Source organism: Micropterus salmoides, unplaced genomic scaffold (assembly GCF_014851395.1).
Source record: "Micropterus salmoides isolate LMB-PRFRI ecotype aquatic unplaced genomic scaffold, ASM1485139v1 Ms_hic_scaffold_14, whole genome shotgun sequence".
Taxonomy (NCBI): domain Eukaryota; kingdom Metazoa; phylum Chordata; class Actinopteri; order Centrarchiformes; family Centrarchidae; genus Micropterus; species Micropterus salmoides.
In genome coordinates this window covers 16,292,146-16,314,126 of record NW_024040485.1, presented here as the reverse complement: position 1 = coordinate 16,314,126, position 21,981 = coordinate 16,292,146, and the positions used below count along the sequence as shown (strand labels likewise).

At 41.4% G+C, this 21,981-nt stretch overlaps 1 protein-coding gene across 2 annotated transcripts in view; it reads left to right on the top strand.

The window, feature by feature from the left end:
- Positions 1–19,709, top strand: part of pbx1a (pre-B-cell leukemia homeobox 1a) — a 47,292-nt gene extending 27,583 nt beyond the window's left edge. The window contains exons 3-9 of one of the 2 annotated variants that reach the window (XM_038718009.1): positions 8,334–8,578; positions 10,692–10,882; positions 11,227–11,362; positions 12,278–12,437; positions 13,364–13,476; positions 14,751–14,840; positions 17,784–19,709. In XM_038718009.1, coding sequence (XP_038573937.1) covers positions 8,334–8,578; positions 10,692–10,882; positions 11,227–11,362; positions 12,278–12,437; positions 13,364–13,476; positions 14,751–14,840; positions 17,784–17,876 — 1,028 coding nt within the window. In that variant the 3' untranslated portion in view covers positions 17,877–19,709. The remainder of the gene's footprint in view (positions 1–8,333; positions 8,579–10,691; positions 10,883–11,226; positions 11,363–12,277; positions 12,438–13,363; positions 13,477–14,750; positions 14,841–17,783) is intronic. The other variant, XM_038718010.1, reaches the window with a different exon arrangement.
- Positions 19,710–21,981: the final 2,272 nt, after the last annotated feature.

The following is a 21,981-nucleotide window of genomic DNA, read 5'->3' as shown; positions in this document are numbered from 1 at the left end:
TGGGATAATCTAAGTAACCACTCAGAATATTTTTTAATAGTATAGTACAGACTGAACCATGTGACTCTGAATGGACTCTGCACAGGATATTAATAATGAACCTACCTCATTCCTGTGTGTTCCCGTTCTCTGCATTGTCTCCCCATACATAGTGGGTGTAATTTTGTTCTTCCAGAGAGACACTGCAAACCAGGTTTGCTATCTAGCGACGTTGTGTAAAATGCATGTTCACATGTTGTCGAGTGAAGCCGAGCACAGCGAAGCAGAACCACCATCACTATTGTCTATGAGCGGCCATATGGTGGGTGTCCTTGCGTAGTAGCTTAAGGGAGCCTTTCTCCCTGAGATGAAACAATTTCGTTCGGAGATGAGCCTCCTGTCTCAGCTCTCTGTGTTCATCAGACCCTGCCCCATCACCCACCTCTGATATCACGCAGTGTATATCGCAGGTCCCACCAGACGGCCTGGAGCCGGGACGGCCACCCGGACATCCCAGGTAGACCTAAGCGATCTCTGTCACACGGTCTCCCCCTTGTCAAAAAGCCCTCCCTTACTTCTCTAGCCCTGCTCTATGCCTCCAGATGTGGCTTAATTTACTGCGACTCTGCTAATTGCTGTAATTAAGGATTAATTACTGTTAATTACCTTTGCATAAACTCATCACCAGTCAAAGAGCGGAGCCTTATGAAATGTGCCATGCACAGGAACACACACCACGGGGACTTGAGGAGGTTTGTGTTACTGGACCTCTTGTTTCATGACTTGTCGTGGTGCGTGGGGAGGGCTTGTAGGGCAACAGTTTGGGCAAGATGCTAACTGTCATGGACCATCTCCTCCTTGCTCTGAATGCTTCACACGTCACCTCTTCACCAACTGTTGCCTAGGACAGCATTACTATGCTGGCTGTCATTTCATTAGCGCCTGGCATTTATTTGCTGAAAAGCAAATAAACTGATACATTCAGGAAATCTTGGTAAGATTGTTGGCAGTATAGCATACAGACTAAATACTACTAATGCTAACTTCAAGAGCTAAGGGATGGGTATCAAACCACAATACTTGTTGAGTATTAACTGAAATGTGTCCGTAGAATCGAGTATAGAAAACTGTTTTGTTCTTGTTCTTGTTCAGATTCTTAGTGTTTTTTTAATTATTCTTTCATCAAATATGTCCTGATCTAAATAGACTGTATTGTTTTGTACACTGAGTTTGGCAGCAACTATATGGTTAAATGAAACAAAGGGTTCTGTAGAAAAACATGTTTATGCTCAAGGTATTGGAAAAAAGTATCAGTATTTGGTAAATTCAGATGTTATATTGGCTCTAGGATCATGATATTTGAAAGAAGTGGCATCATGGTGGCCTCTAATGGGTGGGTTATGCTTGAAAAGAACTAGTTTGTATGACGCGCTGTCCCGTCATGTCAGAGGGCAAAAGTGTCTGTAGCTTTTCTGAACATCCACACTCATAGATAGAATGAAAAGCTGGCCTTCATACAAAGGAAAGGTGACAGACAGAGTGACAGACAGTGACAATCGTAGGTCTTAAGGGAGAAGTTCAAACCGTTTTCTCACCTCCACACACCTGGCCAATGGCTGCGTAGGTATGAATGTCAGATTGTGGGTTTCAAAAAGTTACAGAAAGTGTCTGACCCAGCTCTGCCAATTTTGATGTCGGAAATGCGTGGAGGGAGGTAGTTCTCAGACCTGTTTGACCATCCAACAAGCAGTTCTGTTGAACTCCCTTTAGATGCTGACCATGTAGTTGCAAGACAAGATCACCAATCTGTGCCTTCCAAATCTGTTACAAATCACTGCTGACAGATATCAGTAAATAAGTTTAACAATATGGTTAGGGAAAATATAACTGTTAAGGTGAAAATAACTTAACTTTGTTAAGGTTACAAAAACATTGTAGTTCCGGTTAAAATAGCCACTTTGCTAAGGTTAGCGGTGCTTCGTTGTCATGTGGTAACGATCATGATCATGCTTTTTAAAAAAAACATTGGCTCGTGGTTGGAAATGGGAAACAAGCTTTTTTAAAAAGTTAGTGTGACCATTTAGTGTGTTATTTGTGTACTTTGTGTTTCCCTGTGCCTGGTGCTCTCTCCATAGACACGTCTTTGTCTCCTTGCTAGCAGGCCGTCTCCACAAGCTTGTGACTTCTCCTCAGCCATTCAGCCACCGTGGTTTCCAGTGTACCCTGGAGCTGTTAAAACTGCATGGGCTGAGCATGAGTTTGATTCAATCAAGTAGATATATATTTTAAGACACCTTAAGAAAGCCTGACAGCCATGGGGCTAATGTATTGCCTATTTTGAATAATGAATTATTTTAATGAAGGCTTTTAAATGAGAGTACGCTGCGTTGGTGGCAAGGCGGTGCTCTGGATGGTCTTTTCCTCTGGCGCTGGCTGCCTCATTATCAGGCCAGCCCCTCAGGCCTCAAACTGGCCTGCTTAAGCCTCAGATGATGACGATAATTACCGTTATTAGGAGTAGCTGCAGGGGGAACTTGTTCTGAAAAACACCAAGCTGAGTTCTTGCCTCGCTTGCTGCCGCCACTACTGCCGCATGAGAAACTACCGATCGCCAGTGGAGAAAGCCAGAGAGGGAGAGAGACAGAGGGAGAGGAGGAAAAAAAAGGAGGGGATGAGGGGAGCGGCCACCAAATCCGCCTAATGTGACGCCTGTCAGCTCGTCTCCCACCAGCTGTCACCTCCCAAATGCACTGGGGTTCATTTTTTTAATTGACACCTCGCTTTCCTATTCCATTTCTATTTTTCGCCTTTCATTTTCCCTCCATCACTCTCTTCCCTCCTTGCCTGTACCATCCACATCTCCTAGTCTCTGCCTGTCCCTCCAGTATTTCTTTGGTGTTTTTCCTTGTCCTTGGTATACCCCATCCCCCCACCCAGTGTCAGATACAACACCCTGGCTCTGCCCCCTTTCTGCACATGATACTCGAGATAGCTGATAAAACATAAAGCGGTTTTAGAGGTACTTTATGTCTATGCCCTTGTGTACTGAGGCTGTACAGCTTCCCATTATCTGGTGATGGAGAGAACGTTTTGGGCCTGAGAAAGTTTCCCATGAGTTCATGGATAGACCACAAATCTAGCTTTCAGCTTAAAGTTCAGGACATTTTAAACAACACAATTTTTAGAATGTAACAATAGTTTTCATGGCATAGACTTAAGCTACAATTAGTAATTTCATAATCATTGTCCTTTCTTTATGACAGCCTAGATTCAATTCAGTAGAAATGACCACATATACAGTGTATGCAACATAAAATTCATTTAATGTTCTCAGCAATGATAATAGCATTGCTTAGCACTGTAGTTCACCTCTACTATGTGGGGCAGTATATGAAATATGACACAATGCTGCGTTTTATGATGCTTTATTTGTAGTGCTGGGTTTGGAACCTCAATGCTTTTTTGGGACCAACTGAAATATATCTGTAGCACTTGACAAAAAAAAAATTAATTGATAAATTTTCTAGCAAAAATGCCAAACATTACCTAGTTCCAACTCCAATGTGAATTTTTGCTGCTGTTCTTTGTCTTATGTGACATCAAATGGAATCTTTGGGTTGTTTGGACAAAACAAACAATTTAGATTAAAACATTACAATGTCACCATTTCCTGACATTTTGTATACCAAATGACTGATGGATTTATCAAAAACAACTAATCGGCTGATTAATCAATAATTATTAGTTGAATTCCTGTTCTTTGTGAACAGTTTCCGGGTTAAAATTGTAATTTTAGCCCATCAAAATGAAAACCACTTGCTTTCAAGATGGCAGAAAACATTTGGCTAATAAAGCGTGGTGTACTAGAGAGTTGTGCGACGTTTTCATTTAGGTAGACTCGCACTGAAGCTCACACTAGTCTTCACCTTGCTGTGTGCGCTCTCATAGAAAGAAATTGTTAAATTTTTAGACTATATTCTATTCAGGCAAAGCTCTAGAATGGCTGCTTGTGTTTGGACAACATATTAAGTGTGAACACTGATTTTACACATCGTCTGTTCACAGGTCTTGGGGAGTACTACTGCACATGTGAATAAAGTTGTATAAAGCCTTTTGTGGCTTCAGAGGAAGTTTGATACATTGCCTCAAGTGATGTCACATGAGTCAGTGTAGGTTGGGGATGAAAACAATATTTAAATAAAAATTAAATAAAATCTGGGGATGTGGAGTTAGAAAGAAGTGAGGTAACCAGACCTCTGTAGCTCCTCATCTGATCTCGATCCACATTAGCTGCTACTAGCATCACACATGAAAATGTCCAACCAAACTGTCGCTAGTCGTGCTGTAATTTAGGTGGAATAATGGTTCTGCTACATCGATTTTGATCCTGTTTGTTTTTAACCGTCCATCAGGAGTGTGACAGTGTTATTAGGTGTGCAATACTAAGTTGACGCAGCATTCTCTTAACAGCTTTCCATTATCTGGTGTTGGGGAGAACATTTTGGGCCTGAGAAAGTGGATAGACCACAAATCTAGCTTTCATTAAGTATTTAAGTACAAATAAAGTAAGAAAATGTTAACACAATTTGAATGAACACAATTTTTAGAAGTCAGCAATTGTTTTCATGGCACAGCCTTTATTGTGAAGTCCGATTAGTAATTCCACAATGATGTCCTTTCTATTATTAAAGCCTAGATTAAATTCAGTAGAAATGACCTTGTATATAGTAAACTGGATGTAATGTAACATAATATTCATTTAACGTTCTCAGTAATGATAATAGCATTGCTTAGCTCTGTAGTTTACCTCCAGTGTGTGGGTCAGTATGAAATATGGAGCAGTGCTGCATCTTATGAAGACTGCTTTATTGGGCTTGTATCAAATGCAGATGAGAGCAGGATGCTGAACTCCTTCAAGGAGTGGGGAGGGGGGGGGGGGGATTTGTATTAGTGATACTTGTCATGTCTGCTGTAAATCACGCTGCTTTTTTTCAGGTTCCTGGGTTGTTGTTGTTTTGTCTCAGAATGCTGTGTGGCAGGGATGAATGGTGGTGATGTTACATTATCATGTGGCTGTCGCTTTCACTCCTGCTGACTGGTCTGTGACAGGCCCACACACACACACACAGATGTATACACACACACACACACACACACAGATGTATACACACATGGTTGTGTCAGGAGCAGTCCTGATATATTAACTACTGAAACCATAGATGACGTGTGCCCACACAATCAATAGAGAGCACAGCCACTGCCTGCCCCTCTCTGGAGTCATGTGATATGGACAAGCGCTAGGCAAAGAAGGACACACACATATATATACACTACAGTGCTGCGGAGTGTATTGCATTACTGTATTGATGGGAAATGGATCCAGTCCAGCGATGGCTGCTAGCTGCCAGTCAGAGGCAAGAAGGGTAAACTTTCATCATGGCTGTCAGGGACATCACTGCCGCCTTGTTTGAATGTAAATCTTCCTAATTGTGACAGAATACTTCAACATCATTAATTAAACATGTTTTCATTTAAAAGCACTCGCAGGGCACCAGGCTGGGTGCTCAGGGTAATCTGCCAATGTGCATAGCTGTGTATTTTTCCTATGTGTGTGTGTGCATTTTTGAGTGCTTATATATTCAAGTGCATGTTGGTGTTGTTGTGTGTTTGCGTGTGTGTGTGTGTGTGTGTGTGTGTGTGTGTGTGTGCGTGCACCCCTTGATTCTCCCCGTATGAGTGGGTGGCTTAATCGTCATGTTTATTTACACTCCTGTTGTCTGCAAACAGCAGGCAGTGTGGCGATGGGTATGAGCCAGCTCTTACGAAAGTAAAACAGCAGAAATTAATTTAGTCAATAACTGAAACAAAGGCTTATTCTTAGAATTCCATTCATTATTCAGGAAGCGGCTGGAGAATTGTTTATGATACGTATTCATTTTTTATGCCTTGCCTTTTTGCGTTTAGTGCCCCACATCTCAGGGAAGGAATTATACAAGAGCATGCACAAAGGGGAAGAGAGAAGAAGAGAGGAGGAAGGGGGGGGGGGGGAGGAAGCGACAGAGAGGGGAATTGTGTCCTCTCATTGTTCAATTAAGTCTGTCGGTAATGATCAAGATTAGATGATGGCCATCTTCCTTTTATAGATACTAATCTGTGACTGTCCATGGAATGAGGGAATCGCAGAACAGTATGGACTCCATGCCTTTGTTGCTACAATGGACTAGAAAGTGTGTATAAAAGGTTTCTGGTGTTATAATACAAGTGTTGGGAGCATGTGATGTATTGTAATAGGGGGCAACCAGAGGGAAGCTCTGTCAGGTGATTATGTTAATGTATAGTCCATGGTTGAAGAGTTCACAATGAGCGTTCTGACTGGCATTGAGGTCTAATCGATTTCATTGCTATTACTGAACAGAAATAAATAAAGCTGATGGCTGTGGTTAGGGTAATTATGCCACAGCACAGTGAATTGTTTGATTTTCCTTATTAATTGTATTTATTTAATCCATTTCATGCTTTTAGTTGTGCACTCGGGGACTTGGAGGGAATGAATAAATCACTCTTAGGCTCATTAGATTCCCCCTCTGGTTGGGATGTGCCACTATTTTGTCAGAATTAAATTGGCGAGTGTTATAATTTCCCGCTGGTGTGATTCACATGAAAAATACCCACATATCCACCTACCAGCACATGTGCACGTAACCCCCCCCACTCCAATGCACACACACACACATGCGTCTGCTCTCCATCTGAACTCGTGACCTTTTCCAGCCGTCTGATAGCCATTGACATTTGCCTCTTGAGCTGAGCTTGCTCACGTGTTGGAGCTGATAGGAATGGATGATGTTATTGCTGGTGGAGAAAAAGAGAGGGAAGGAAACGGGAGATGGTGGGTGGGGGTGGGGGGGTTTAAAAGAGGAGGGCCAGGGTAGACAAGCTCCCCATGCGGCCCCAGGAATCCATCTGGACCCCCTGCTCACCAGAAAGGTCACAGGGCGACTCAACCTTACATTCTCATTACAAAAGAGCCGTCGCTGTGACCGGAGACTGTGGGCTACAATATGGCTTTAAAGCTCTGTCACACAACCTGTCATTTACCCTCACTGTCTACAGTCATCAATCAAGAGACATCCACGAGATCGTCCTCCTGAAACATTTTGATAGATGCGTAGATTAATGTGTGTATGAAAAATGTTGTGGCAGCGTGAGCTTTGTCTTTGTCCTTGAAGACAGTGGATGGAATGGAGGGCCGCACCTGGTCGGCTGTTTTCAGCACCTCGGAGAAAAGCAAGACGCTTTGCTGCTTTACCAAGGGAGCCTTCTGGTGGCAGAAAGAGGCAGGGCAGTACAGCTGATCTTTAAATAAAAATAGCTCCAGAATAGCATATTGAAATGGTCAGCAGCATAGTTTTTGTGCAAGTTCTCAGAATATCTGTGTGTGTGTGTGTGTGTGTGTGTGTGTGTGTGTGTGTGTGTGTGTGTGTGTGTGTGTGGTTGCCTTTGACTGCCTTTGTTTATGTATACGTTAGGCTGATTTTGTGTGTATGTTGTTTGTGCATGTCCATCTCAGCAGGCCTGTCTTTGTTGTGTTTACACTTCACTCTCCACACCATGGGAGCTGAGTGTCAGTTGAGAGCTGAGCACCTGTAGGTGTGTGAATACATGCAGGTTCAAACCCACAAACAAGTGTGTGAAGAGACCTCGGTGTCAGTTGTAAAAGCCTCCTTTGTGCTGCTAAATTAAGATTACAACACTATGAATACTGAACTGGTGTTCCAGGTGTGATAATTTGGTAGTTTGGTATTTGTATGATACATGATGAGAAAAACATATTTTAAGTAGTTATCATATTTTCAGTGTGTGTCTCTTCATCCAGCGTTGGAAATATTTGATTTAGCTCAAATTCTGCAATCTTCATAACAGATTTATTCGAGCCAGGTGTCTTAGTATTAATATGCTGTGTCTAACTTGTGTTATTAGTTTGTTTTTCTGTTTAGATAGCATCTGACAAGACAATAAAGCTATCAGCCAGAACTAAACATCGTCTGAGCATAAAGAGAGCAATGAAAGATGAACTCTGGTGGAAGGCTGTGTTAATTTTTTTTTTACATGAAATGATAGCCAGAATCAATAAAATGATAGTTTTATGGTCCTGCCTAGCTGCCAGCCTCGGTGAGGCTGCAGGTTTTTATGGCACAGACTTGAACTATTAAAATGATGGCCATATTTCAGCGAGTTCACATGGTAGGCTGCAGCGGGAGTATTAGTCTCAGTCATAGTAAAATTCTTGCAATTCAGTCATTTTGAACATCCATGTAAATAGGGCTGTCTCGATCTTTTCCTGTTTTCTACAGTGCTCAGTATCCGTGGCGCACAGGAGGAGGAGCCTCCAGATCCTCAGTTGATGCGACTGGACAACATGCTGCTGGCGGAGGGCGTGGCTGGGCCAGAGAAGGGCGGCGGGTCGGCAGCTGCAGCAGCTGCGGCAGCTGCCACTGGCGGCGTTGGTGCCGACAACTCAGCAGAACACTCCGACTACAGGGCCAAGCTGACTCAGATCCGACAAATCTACCACACAGAGCTGGAGAAGTATGAACAGGTGGGGAGGAGGAATGTTGTGTTTTACCACCAGCTAGCCTGCTACTCCAAAATGCATTTAGCATTTTCTCAGTTATTATTATTCTGAAGTTTACTTCAGTTCCTCTTACTATAGCAGATATTCATATTGCCATTTTATTGAAGTATTTGATCATTAAAGGATCAGTGTGTAGGATTTAGTGGCATCTAGTGGTGAGGTTGCAGATTGCAACCATCTGAATACCCCTCCCCCCACCTCTCTCTTTCCAAGTGTGCAGAAAAACTTAGGGTCGCCTTCAGGTAATGTAAAAATGCGAAAGGCACTCTCTAGAACCAGTATTGTGGCTGGACATACAAACATAGTGGTGCTACATGGCGGGCTCCGTGGAAGAGGACCCTCTTCCTCTGCTGATATGAAGTGTTCATTCTAAGCTAACGAAAACACTATGAATATAAATATTATATTCCATTTCTGCCAATAGGTCCCTATAAATCCTACACAGTCTTAATTCAACCCCCCCAATAGGAGTATCTGCTATGTTTGTTTATTTTATGTTCCCTTCAAAGTCCATACTTGGGGGGATTCCTTGTTGTACCTCAGTGTTTTGACTCCACCTTTTTGAGCAATGTTTTCTTTCATTATTTCATGACAGAAAGTTCATATCAATGTCAATGTCTCTCCCCTTCCAAAATCCTCCCACTACTCAGGTGACGACTATAGAAACTACTGAAAAAGGTGGACATCATCTTGATGGTGGCTATGGATAGAGGAAAAACTTAAAAAATGTCAGTGATTTTAAATTGTTCCATTGTTGACATGCACAAATAAGTGGCTTGACTCACAAATTGCATAAAACGTTTACTGTCTTCTTCGTGGGGACAAACGATGTAGTGGTGATACATTGCACAGAAACCACACTCCTGACTCATACCTCTTCCAGGGGCAATGTTCAATAACTGACCCTGACCCCTGACTTCTCCATGTAGCGAGGAGCAAGCAAAAGGAGATAGGATAGGATAACAAAAATGTTACTAATATATGCAAGAAAAATAATACAGGATCGAGACTTGGCTTTTATTCTTCTTGTTATATGGAGTTTACATAGTCTCCCTCAAGTTCTTGTGTATCCTAATATGGTGAAAACACATCCAGTTTAGCTGAACTGAATACTCTAAATTGCCCATAGTTAAAAATGTGAGCGTGAACATTGCGTTTTCTTGCCCTTCGTCCAATGCATGCTGGAAAAACCTCCATCTGTAAATCTAAATAGGAATAAGTTGGTAGAAATGATTTTAACTAACTACGCTCTTGAAGTCAGCTCTCGCAGGCCAACTCATTACAAGCCAAGCTTTCAAAGATGTTGTCTTCAGCAGGCAAGCCGCCATTATATCAGTCACACACCAGCTCTTTTCCAAAGAATGTAACGTCTTGTCATTCCCTCGGAAGTCAAAGCGCTCTGGGTTTGTCATCTTCTCCGAGGAAGGCTAGTCATCGCAGACTGTCACAGTCAATACACACCTGAGCATTTTTGTGTCACCACGCTATGTACACCTCGCGTGCGTATGAGTGAGTAGTGTCTGGCGTGTGTGTGCAAGCAGAACGGCTGCTCGGTGCATCACTTTGACTGACGTAACCCTGGTGTTGACAAGCAACAGACACCTTGACTCTGAATGCAGTCATATCCAGTGACTGATTCAGACAGAGAGAGAACGAGGTAGACTGAAAGATGGAGTGAAAAGAGAGGGAGACAGTTTAAACCTCTTGAACGTTAACGGGACTGAAAGCCTGCTGTCATTTTAGATTTCTCTTCACTTGTCACATTTTCTCTTCCATTGAAGAGAAGTCTTTTAATATTCAGAACACTGCGAGTCTCGCTGCCACCACTGTATGACTCCAACACCACATTTGTTTGGCGTGAAACATCGCACTGTGTCTGCTGCTTTAATTTAGGCGATTCTTATTACCTCTAACGCTGCTGCTGTTATACAGTAAGCACTGTTTCTTCAAAGCCAAGGCCTACCAGTGAAGGTGCAGCCTCTCCAGAATCCAATTTCATCCTTTTTGTTCTGTCTTAAGCTGCCCAGTCTCCATGATAGTTCTTCTTTTTATGAATCCTGTCTGTCTGTGCATCCAGGCGTGCAATGAGTTCACCACCCATGTGATGAACCTGCTGAGGGAGCAGTCTCGAACACGACCCATCTCGCCCAAAGAGATCGAGCGCATGGTCGGCATCATCCACCGCAAGTTCAGCTCCATCCAGATGCAGCTGAAACAGAGCACCTGCGAGGCCGTCATGATCCTGCGCTCACGCTTTCTTGACGCCAGGTCTGTGTGTGTCCATGTGTGCAAGAAAATCTGACAAAACTATAATGTAGTTTTTAAAGCATGGTGCACCAAAATATTCTTTATTTTTAAAAGATCTTTTGTTGCCATTGGCCAGACAGATTATATTGTTTGTTTTCCTGAATTACTGGTTAAATTTCCCTCTTAATTTTCTATTTCTAAATGCATTTTACCAGTTGTTAATGTTCTTTAATGTTTTAGCAATGTTCAGACAAACTAAACTATCCTGGTTAAATGAACGTGCAAGTCAAGAATTCATCTATGTGTTTACCAAGTATTTTCTAAAAATTTCTATTGTGGCTGTGTCCTTTCTGCGGTCTGTCCAGACGAAAGAGGAGGAACTTCAACAAACAGGCGACAGAGATCCTAAACGAGTACTTTTACTCCCACCTCAGTAACCCCTATCCCAGCGAGGAGGCTAAAGAAGAGCTGGCCAAGAAATGCAGCATCACAGTGTCACAGGTAACCAGAATAAACAAAGCTCTTCACTTGCATTGTATGGTTAAAACAACATTATGCTTTTGTACGATTTGGCGCCCCAAACGTTTCAGAGTTTAATTCACCGTTTGTTAGAATTACGCTACGATAAAAAACTAGGAAGTCAACATCAAGCAAGTGTGACATAGCAATTTAGTCGAACAGAAAGGAGGCCAGCTCGGATTCAGTCTTGCAGCCTTTGAAGCTCTTGCCAAAGTCCAGCAGCCTCTTGCTTGGTTACTCTCTTTTTCTCTTCATTGCTTCCTCCGTCAACGTCCTCTTCGGTCTCTCCACCTCCGCCATTAGCTAATGTTACATCCAGAGAGGCTGCTGAGCCCGGTTATGTTGCCCTCTTGCCTAGCTCCGGCTCGACACTGGTGCCGCTCTCCATTAGCAGCAGCATAACGTTGCTTGAAACTTGGGTGGCAAGCAGGTCAACAAAGATCCAAATGCAGGAATACTGTAGAGCAGGTCTATGCATCACTGATCAAAGCATGCCAGCACTACAGGAACATTATAGTTGTTTCCATAAGGTTGGTTGAAAACAGTACTATAAGAATATTCTAATAATACCAATAGTTCTGACCGATGAATATTTAAGTTAAATTTCTATAGATTTTTAAAAATGTTTTTATTGCATTCTGTTGACTTGCATCACATATACCAAAACCCGATAATAATATTGTTGTTTCAAAAGTTGCAAGTTCACGTAAAAAAAAAACAACAGCCACAAAAGCCGGTGCAAAAAGGTGCTGTGCTAACTTGTCCAGGAAGCATAATCCAGGCTTACTTATTAGGTATTAATACAAATGATTTGACTTTCATTGATTTGTTTGCATAGATATCAGCTTATATTTGTTATAACTCCACTGTTGTACCTTTTCATTGCGATTTTGACAGGTATCAAACTGGTTTGGGAACAAGAGAATTCGATACAAAAAAAACATCGGCAAGTTCCAAGAAGAGGCCAACATGTATGCAGCGAGGACCGCAGTCAGTGCAACCAGCGTGTCTGCTCACGGCAGCCAGGCAAACTCCCCGTCAACCCCCAATTCAGCAGGTGAGCTGAATCGCATTTTGTATAATAGGTTATATTAAAAGACGCTCTACATAGGTGAATTAGAAAATATTATTTGTATACCAGAGCAAATGCACAAGATGTAGCACTGTAAAATTCTCGTACTTGAGCCCCAACTCAAGAATTCAGTCTCTGGTGCTGTTTCATTGAGACTGACAGAGGGCTCCTCTTCTCCTCAACTAACACAGTAATACAATGTGGCTCTCTTGCTTTTCTTGTTCCATTTTATTCTCTTTTTTCTCTGCCTTTGCCGTCTGTGTCTCTCACTCATTTTCCCTCTCTCTGTCTCTGTTATTGACCTCTTGGTCTTGTGGACGTTAATTTTTCCTGCCTCTTGTCCGGTTGACCTTGTGCATGCCATTAAGCTGCTCAGAGGGCAAGCGGAGTCTTTTGTCATATAGAGACTTCGCAACTGTATTGGATTAGGACCGGGTGTTGAAATCAGGTTACGCGATGGTCTCTTTACATCTGGGGAGCTGGGGTCCATTACAGGACGAAGACAACTCTTTGGGTCTTCCTGCAGATCAATTATTACTTCCTTAATGAAACACTAGCAGCACGGACATTTAACTACAATGTAATCCATAAGGCTTGTTTTAACTAGACATAAACAGTTTTATGATGATTACCTGTCTCATGCTTCTTGTTGGTTGATTTTTCCTTTTAAATTATTGTTCAGTGATCTTTTAATGTGCGCGTACTGCATCTGTAGCATGTAGGTTTGTAGAAAAAGCCTTTGTCATGATGCCAGCTGCCCTCCCTAACTAACCCACTTAATGCACTTGTGCTTATGCATGATCATTTAACTCCTTTTTCTGTTCCTCTCATCTTCCCTGTTCCTTTTTTTCTCTTATCTCTGTCCTACTCTCTTGCTCTCTTTCTTCTTCTCTGCCTCTGTGTATTCTCAGGTTCTGCTGGCTCTTTTAACATGTCAAACTCCGGAGACTTGTTCATGAGTGTGCAGTCCCTCAATGGGGACTCATACCAAGGGGGGCAGGTTGGGGCCAACATACAATCCCAGGTAGGCTCCTCTCCAAGCTTAGTGTCCTCCACGACCAAGAAGCTGAGAAACTCTTGAGATCGCATGTAAAACTAGTCAACCACTGTCCAGTCTGGGAGTGCAGATGCCCACAATAACTTGACCTACACAGTGAATCAGAGGTTATACTTAGCCTGAAGCTTTTCATTAATGTAGAAGCCATTGTCAGCCCACAGTAGAGTAGACGATTGCAGACAGTTTTGGAAACGGTGCAACACTCATCAGCGCTCCTGACAAGACTTAACATAGCCACTGGTGCACTGTGGCTCCCTGACATTGCCCCAGTGGACAGTGATGACCAGCACAGTGTTTCTGAGTGTTACAACTCTCACCATAGATTAAGGGATCACCACCCACGGTGATATTCTCATTTGGTTTTAGTGCTATTGGCATTCCTCCATCCCCTCCTTTTCTATTCAGATCAGCTCTCCAAATGCTTTAGGTCGTTCATGAATATGCAAAAGGGACGACCCTTACAGGAGGTAAAGACGTCTTCGGGGTTGGCCTTTAATTAGTGAAACTCATGTTCCTTTAAAAGGGTTATTTTTCTTAACGTGTCAGAACGGCCTCGCTCTCAGGTCTGCACAATTAAAAGAAAGCAACAAAAGAAAAAAGTACAACTTTGACTAAATTAGCCTCCTGAGTAGAGTGATCCTATTTGTTGTGAAATCCATATGGCAGGTGTGTTTCCATGCATAACCTGGCAGGCTGCTCTGCCAAACGCTCCAAAGCAGCTTCCCATGAATCTGTGACCGACATGGAAATGGTGATATTCCAATAAAAACTTAACAAAATAATGTAAGATGTGTGACCTCAGTTACACCATATTTTTGTTGGCAGCTACGTTGTGTAAACGCATTTCGATGTGAAGATTCATCAGAGCATTTACCATGTGTGGTAAAAAAACAAACAAAAAAACCCAAGTCTCTATGTCTGCATATACAGCAAACAATATTTTCAGTAGTGTGCAGCTACAATTCGAAGAATGATTTGTAAAGTATGTGAATTTAATGTAAATGCAAATTCATTCATAATTAGTTACTTCTTGTCATTTTTCATGTATTTTTGTCCTTTTGCGACGTTTGTTATCACGCTTGTTATAGCAGCCAAAATCATTCAGATTCGCTGTTTGTAACCTTTTCCTGTTTATGGTACCCTTTTACTATCAGACTGACCTTTCCTTGTGCATGGCTGTCTTTGTTATCCAGAGCTTTTGTCTGACCAGGCCTTTTGTCTGTGTGTCCCTGCTGTTCCAGGTGGATACCCTTCGCCATGTTATCAGCCAGACCGGAGGATACAGTGACAGCCTCGCAGCCAGCCAGATGTACAGTCCACAGGGCATCAACGTAAGACCTGTAAACAATCTCCTTCTGTCCTTCTCAACGTTTTCTTTGCTGTCTTACTGTGCAAAGATTCCCCAGTTGCAGGATGTGTATAATATTGTGTAATTCTGTGTGCACACTGGGATGCCATTTAGCAGAGCTTACCGAGGTTGGGCTGTTGTCCAGCCAGTTGCCCCCCTGCTCCAACTGTGCCCTAGGTGGCAGGCAATGAGGCAGCTACCAGGCTGAGTAGCTGGACACGCTCCTAGTCTGTCAGAGGATATTAGCGTTAGCGAGACACCTGCAGTCGACAGGAACAAGGACACAGGTGTCATCCTCCCTCCCTACGCTGCTCTCACATTGGCACGATAGGACAACTCATACCTCTCGTCCCCCTCCAAGACTGGCTTTACAAAAAAAAGTTCCCAGTTGCTAATTCTTAAAATAACTCCTTAACTAGCCTGTCGAAGGCCGAGACAGTTTTCTAGGTCTACTTGCTAGTCAGGGCAGGGCGGGACAGGCAACACTGGAGGCAGTGCGTTAGCATGTAGATCCATAGCGACAGGCTGCACAGGGCTGAACAGAATCAATACGACAGTCACAGGGACAGAAAGAGTGGGGCTTTGGGCTAACAGTCCAAGCACATTGGTCAGATCATTCATCCACAGGAACAGCAGCACTGACAGCCAAGCCTGCAACACCCCTCGTGCTAAAATAAGAATATGGAAGCCAGTTACAACATACAACAGGCTCAACTGGAAATAGGTGTTCAATACACTGTGCTGTTAAACAAATGAAAGCAGACACCATCTTTTTATAAAAAAAAGTGCAAAATCAAAACTAACCTCCAAATTAAGTGTTCATAGGGGGTGGTGATGGCGCATAGATAACATGCTTGCCTTTGGTGTGGGATACCTGGATTTGATTCCCACTGTGAGACATCCACCATTGTGTCCCTGAACAAGACACTTAACCCCTAGTTGCTCCAGAGGTGTGCGACCTCTGACATGCATAGCAATTGTAAGTCGCTTTGGATAAAAGCGTCAGCTAAATGAATAAATGTAATGTCATAGGAAAGTGGGAATTTAATCACTAACATTAGGAATCTATTATAAATGTCTAGCCCCAGTTTGTGCCTCTCATGAGTAACATATGAGTCACTGAGCTAAGCTTCCGATTTTCTGACAAACAAATACCTGGTGATCTTTAAAAAAGCCAGAACTTGACTGTAGTATGAACAAAGATGGCAGCCAGAAATCACACATCGTCTTGCTGACTTTGTACAATTTTTTTTACAATAGTATTTTTTCATCCATTTAGTCAGAAGATTCTTTGAGGTTTGTGGAAATAGCTTCAGAACAGCCGTATGTGTCGTTAAACAACCTTCTGGATTCTTCAAATAGGCAAATATAACGGTAACACATGAAAGAGTGGTCAAACCGGGGGAAATGAATTTCCTACCAAGCTGTATTTACCGTGAATCCAATAATTTTTCACTAATAAATTGTCTGAATTTAAATAATTAAATTAAGGATCTTTACAACAACCAGCAATAAAAGTTTAACCAATCAATGAGCCCACAGTCCTCAAAAAAAAAAAAAAACTTTGGTGCATATCTGTGGTGATGATGATGAGTCTCTTATAGTTATTTTTTAACAAAAACACACAATTGCTGTGTTTCAGTAAAGCTTTTGAATGAAGTGTTGGTCATTGGATTTCTTTGGCCCAGATAAATTTTTTTCTTTCTACGATCTACTGAACTCTCGTGGTTCACCTCTCCTTCTTTATTCTTGAACAGCAATTACATCCCTCAAATTGCTGGTGGGTGTCGCCTCTCTCAGAGACTGGAAGTGTTTTTTTTCTACCCCCCCCCCCCCCCCGCTTCTGAATAAGATGACAGACAGTCTTTGCGCGAAATAACAGGGTTTGGAAATAAGAGGCTGCCAAAGCATGTTCCCCAGCTCTCACTAATAGCGTGGAAATTGCAATTAATGTCCTTAATGGTCTTTGGTCAACCTTTTATCAAGATTTGAGAATGGCCTCCATTTTAAAAAGCTATTTCTTTATTGTGATAATTTATTCTTTTATCAACTGTCTCAGGGGTATATTCTGAGATGTATTAAAGGTCCACGTATTCTGAGTTTCATCTCTTCTGTTTATCTCACATTATGTCAGCCGTTTGGAGGATGAAATGAGGGAAGCGGCGCAATAATATTTATAATGAGTAATTAAAAGAGTCAGTTTTTGTCAGTTTTTTGATTATAAAGTAGCAATTGGACAGACATCACTGCTGTTGGTAACTTTCATATTTGCATTTCAAATTTAATATTTTAATTATGGATTTATGGAGTCTTTTCTACTTAAAGGACACAAATAAACCTACTCAAAACCCCTTCTATCTGAAATGGAAGCAATTTTCTGCATTCTGAATTGTTTTTAGAAAGCAATAGACATTATGTCTCAATACTTTTACTTCATCCCAAAGCCCAGTTGTTCATACTGAAGATGTAAATACATGTGTACTGTAGTTCAGCTGAGCATTGTAGCAAAAATGACTCAAACAGAGTACATACTGCATTTGTTGGGGACTATTTTCCCTCCTGGATTAATACACATTTGGTGCTCTTGTGAGTATTTACAGCAGCAGGATGGTGTACTGTATGTGGGATTGAATCAAAATAAACTACAGTGCTCATTTTTATTGTAATGAAGAGACACGTCACAGTGTGGCTCACTGATGTGTTTTTAATAGTTTTTGGACAACAATGGAGCTTTACAGCACAGAGGGATTCTTGTTAGGACTGTAGGATCAATTCAGTGTTTATTTTGGTCTTTTCATGGGAATTGCTGCCAGTAAGAAAAATATAGAATAGTGCCAGCCTTATCCTTAAAGACACATCTATAACATTATTGTATCACACAGTATAGTGTGTCACCATAAAGCTAACTATTTCCTTATCTACACAGACAAATGGTGGCTGGCAAGATGCTCCGACTCCTTCGTCAGTGACATCGCCCACAGAAGGACCCGGGAGCGTTCATTCGGATACTTCCAACTGAATATATCCATCTATACACCTCATCGACAAAAAAACATGGGACTGACCTTGCTGTTCACAGTATTAAACAAAGGAATTCTCTGCCCCGCAGTTTGGAGAGGTACTGTGAAATCCTAACCAGAAAAAAAGAAATAATATTTCCTCTACTTATAACGTTGGACATTTGGGATACGAACAAAAAGTTTCACAATAATAATCCAAACAATGCCGCAATCAATGGAGACGTTTGTACAGATTTCACATTATATTCAGAGGGCTGGGGTTACTTATTCACTCATGTTTCCACTCATAATGATGAAATGATATGATAAAGTAAATAAATCAGATCATTGGTTTTAACTGAAAATACTTCATTCTACCTCTCAGCCACAAAAAAAGTAGAAAAAATATGTCAGTGACCATTATTTGTTTTGTAAAAATGAAACTTTTGTCTTTGCAAGCAAGAGGCACATCTTCTTACGTACATTTTGTTGTCTCTCACCTATTCTATGGTACGCCATTTAGACTTAAATATTGCTCAGTTGTTTACAATGTGTGCTTGATAAAAGTATGTTCATCTTCCCCCCGCTGTCTCCGACGAGTCACAACAGAGTTCTGTCAGGAGATTTTACCTCTAAGGTAACCCTGTGAAGTATGTTATCTGTAAAACAATAAATAAATACTTGTCATCAAATCGGACAAGCTTGACATCATTCATTAAGCTGGAGGATAAATCAACTTAAAAACAAATTATTTTTCACCCTGTTGGTTCTGGTTCTGCAGCATATTGGTAGAGTGACAGTCACAGAATTGCAGGATTCTCTTACGCAATTACTTGAGTTCTTTATGATATTTTCAGTTGTGTTCCACCTCCACCACTACAAAAGAAAAGTTCTGATGTAAACCAAAACAAAAGAGTCAAGAAAAGCGTGTCAGTTATAATATAATGAGGTCAGTTATAATATATTCTTTCATCAAATACGTACAGCGTTATGTCTTTTCCTACTAATGGAAATCACCATCTTCTGTCATTTAGCTCTGGTGCTACAATCGAGTGAATAACATTGTCCCATTGAAAGGAATACAGGAAGAAATATCGCTTTCTGCAGAAAAGAAAGTTTGTCAAGGACGTCTGTAACTGAGTTTGTTTTTCAAAACATGAACCGCAATCCACTTAAACAGGGAAGTCATTATGTTAATAGAGTTTCACGTGCTTGCACAGTGGATCCTCGCTCCTGAATCGACATCACAGGTCCAGAAATGCTTCAGCATGGAGCCACTGATCATCGCCATTTAAAAGAAGCATCTGGATGTACCTGAACTGCTGCTCAACTCTAACGAGGACACTCTGATGTAAAGATAAACATAAACGTTCCACATTTCGATGAATTGTGTCCTTATCTGGGCATTTCTTTACGTAAAATCATTCAAGTCACTATATTATTCTGCTGGTACTGCTTTAGTAACCCTAGAATTGACACCAAAACAAATGTAGACATTTGAATTCATGCTTGTCTCAGTACTATCAAACTGATTTTTTTTAGTATCAAACATTTATGAACATTGTAAAATGTTGACCATTAAGCACTAAAGAAGGGACAAGTCATCATGTCAAATAATGTCTTTTCTGAGCAGTCTAACCTTGTTTATAGACACTTTTTATGTTGTGTGGCCTATTTGTTTTTTGTGTTTTGTTATTTTTTTTTAATGGTATGCTTAATGTAGGCTATTACTTTTTTGCTTTCCTACTTGTGAATTAGCCCATGAACTTTCAACATGTGTTTATGTGCACCATTGTGCTTGACTTGCTTTGTTGGAAAGGGTTTTCAACACATTAAAAAATGATGTAATACAGCGAGATCATACATCAGCATTTTTTTTTATTGTGGAGTTTTACGAGAGGGGAAAGACTTTTCATTTGGCTCTGCATCACGCAAAGGCATCAGTGGCACGGCGGTGATTGCACTCGCTGTTGTGATGACTGAAAGTCAACCAAGGTTAGTGACTGCCAGTAGACATCAACCCTTTTATGGCCCAGCGTGTGTCCCCTACCTTCCATTATGGCTCTTATCCAACATATTAGTGTACATGCACTCGGACAAACACACACAAACACATGCGCACTATACCAAATTCCAAGCGGAGGGACATCAGTGTCTCTGACAGAACAAAAGAAGGAAAGAAAGTCACTTAAAGACAGTGTTTGTCAGTTTTTTTTTGTGTGTTTTGACAGAGTAGCAGTTTGACATATATCCCTATATTTTGGAGAAGCTTTCATATTTGCATTTCACTTCAGGATTTTTTTGTGGTCTTCTTACTTTTAAGAGTGAACAAACCCATTATATTTTTATAAAGAAATGCATGCAGCTAGTCATGACCACAGTGATGCAGTATGTTATTCATTTTAATTAAAGGATAAGGCTGGTTATAATCTATACTGATGGTCAACAAACTCCATGAAAAGACTATGACAAAAAAGTTGTCTATTTTCAGCTGTGGATTAATACACATTTTGTGCTCTTCTTGTGAACATTTACAGCAGCGCCCATGTTCATCATTGATGATCATTGATGTGTGAAGACTTTTCTGACAACAACAGAGGTCAATCGCTCAAGGAATGTTCAAATAATTTGTATCAAACTTTGGTAAGAAAGAAATATCCAATATATTGTATTTAGGTCATTATACAAAATCTGAGTAACGTCCTTGTAAGATCCTCCCTTCAAACACTACAAGCAACACGGCTGACGCTATCTGGCTGGACAGTTGCATGTCTGACAGAATTACTTTCATAGCAGCTGAATATTCATAATTGGCCAAACAACAAGGACGAGGGTATAAGGGAGCAGTTGGCTAGTAGAGTCTGCGTACGGTCACAGGCCTTGACTGCTGAGCGAGTGTGAAATGCCAAAGCAAGACTGCTCCCCTGCGCCTGGAGGGCAGCAAAAGAGCCGGCCTGTTCTCACAAAACAGTGAGGGCATCAAAAACAATCTGACAAGACTTCGTCCAACCCCCTCTACAAACATCTTATGCTCTGAGCATCACTCAGTGCTGGACTCTCATGATCATCAAATCAATCTGAGACAAAAACATCTTGTGAAATAAGAATTTTTGAGAGATTTTGTCATGCCATGTCGTTTTTACACCTCCTCATTCCTCAGGAGTGGTGACACTGTGCAGGCTGACTGAAATCTAATGTTGCTGTTGACATCAGCCTCCCCAGCTGTCATTGTACCACTGTTTATAATTACAGCTGCCGAAGAAGAGGATGGGTGGGTGGCCCAGACACCTTGCCTCCCCCTCTCAACAGAGCCCAGCAGACTGCTCTAATGTGCAGTGACACAATAGCCCAGATCCCGCTGCTGCTGCTGCTGCTGCCTCTGCTGCTGAACTAACTGACCACATGAGTCCCTCGACTGTTCATCCAAAATCCACTCACTTAGGCACAGTTAGTCACGCAGACACAGATTATTATGTGCACAGGAGACTGGGTGTGGCATCTGGATCTCTAAAATTACAGGCCCTGAACTCTGTATTTATTTTCTCTTGTTTTGGCAGATAAGATGAGGTAATGCTTGAGAATGTTCAAGAGGGTGTTGAATCAGAAATATGGAAATATTAAATTTGATTCCATATGATTTGATTAGAACAAAAGCAGTGTACAGAAGGACCAGAAGTGCTTGTACCTCTCCACAAGGTGGCGATGTTAATACATTTGGTGAAAAACTTTTATGTCATCCACATGTTAAATGTGGTGTTTAAATTAAGAGGAAGGTGAATTTTCTACTAGGACTGAAATGAAACTAGTCTGCTAGTATACTGCTTATCTTGTGTTTTCAGTTACCCTTACATAACTGTCCCCAGGATGGTGATGTAGCCTTCTGTTTGTCTTTCCTGCTGATCTCTCTTTTTCTTAGTCTGTATGCCCATGATGCAGATCATTTTAATCCTCACATGTTTTGTGTATGTCACTGTCTTTCAAAAACAGTGATAGTTGAATCATGTCATTGTTTGAGGTAATTTGTTCGGTACTCTGCATGTAAAATAGTTAAAATTAGCTCCAATTTGACCGTCTACGATATTAAAATGCTGCTTATGTAGGAATGCCTCAGTAATAATATTCTAA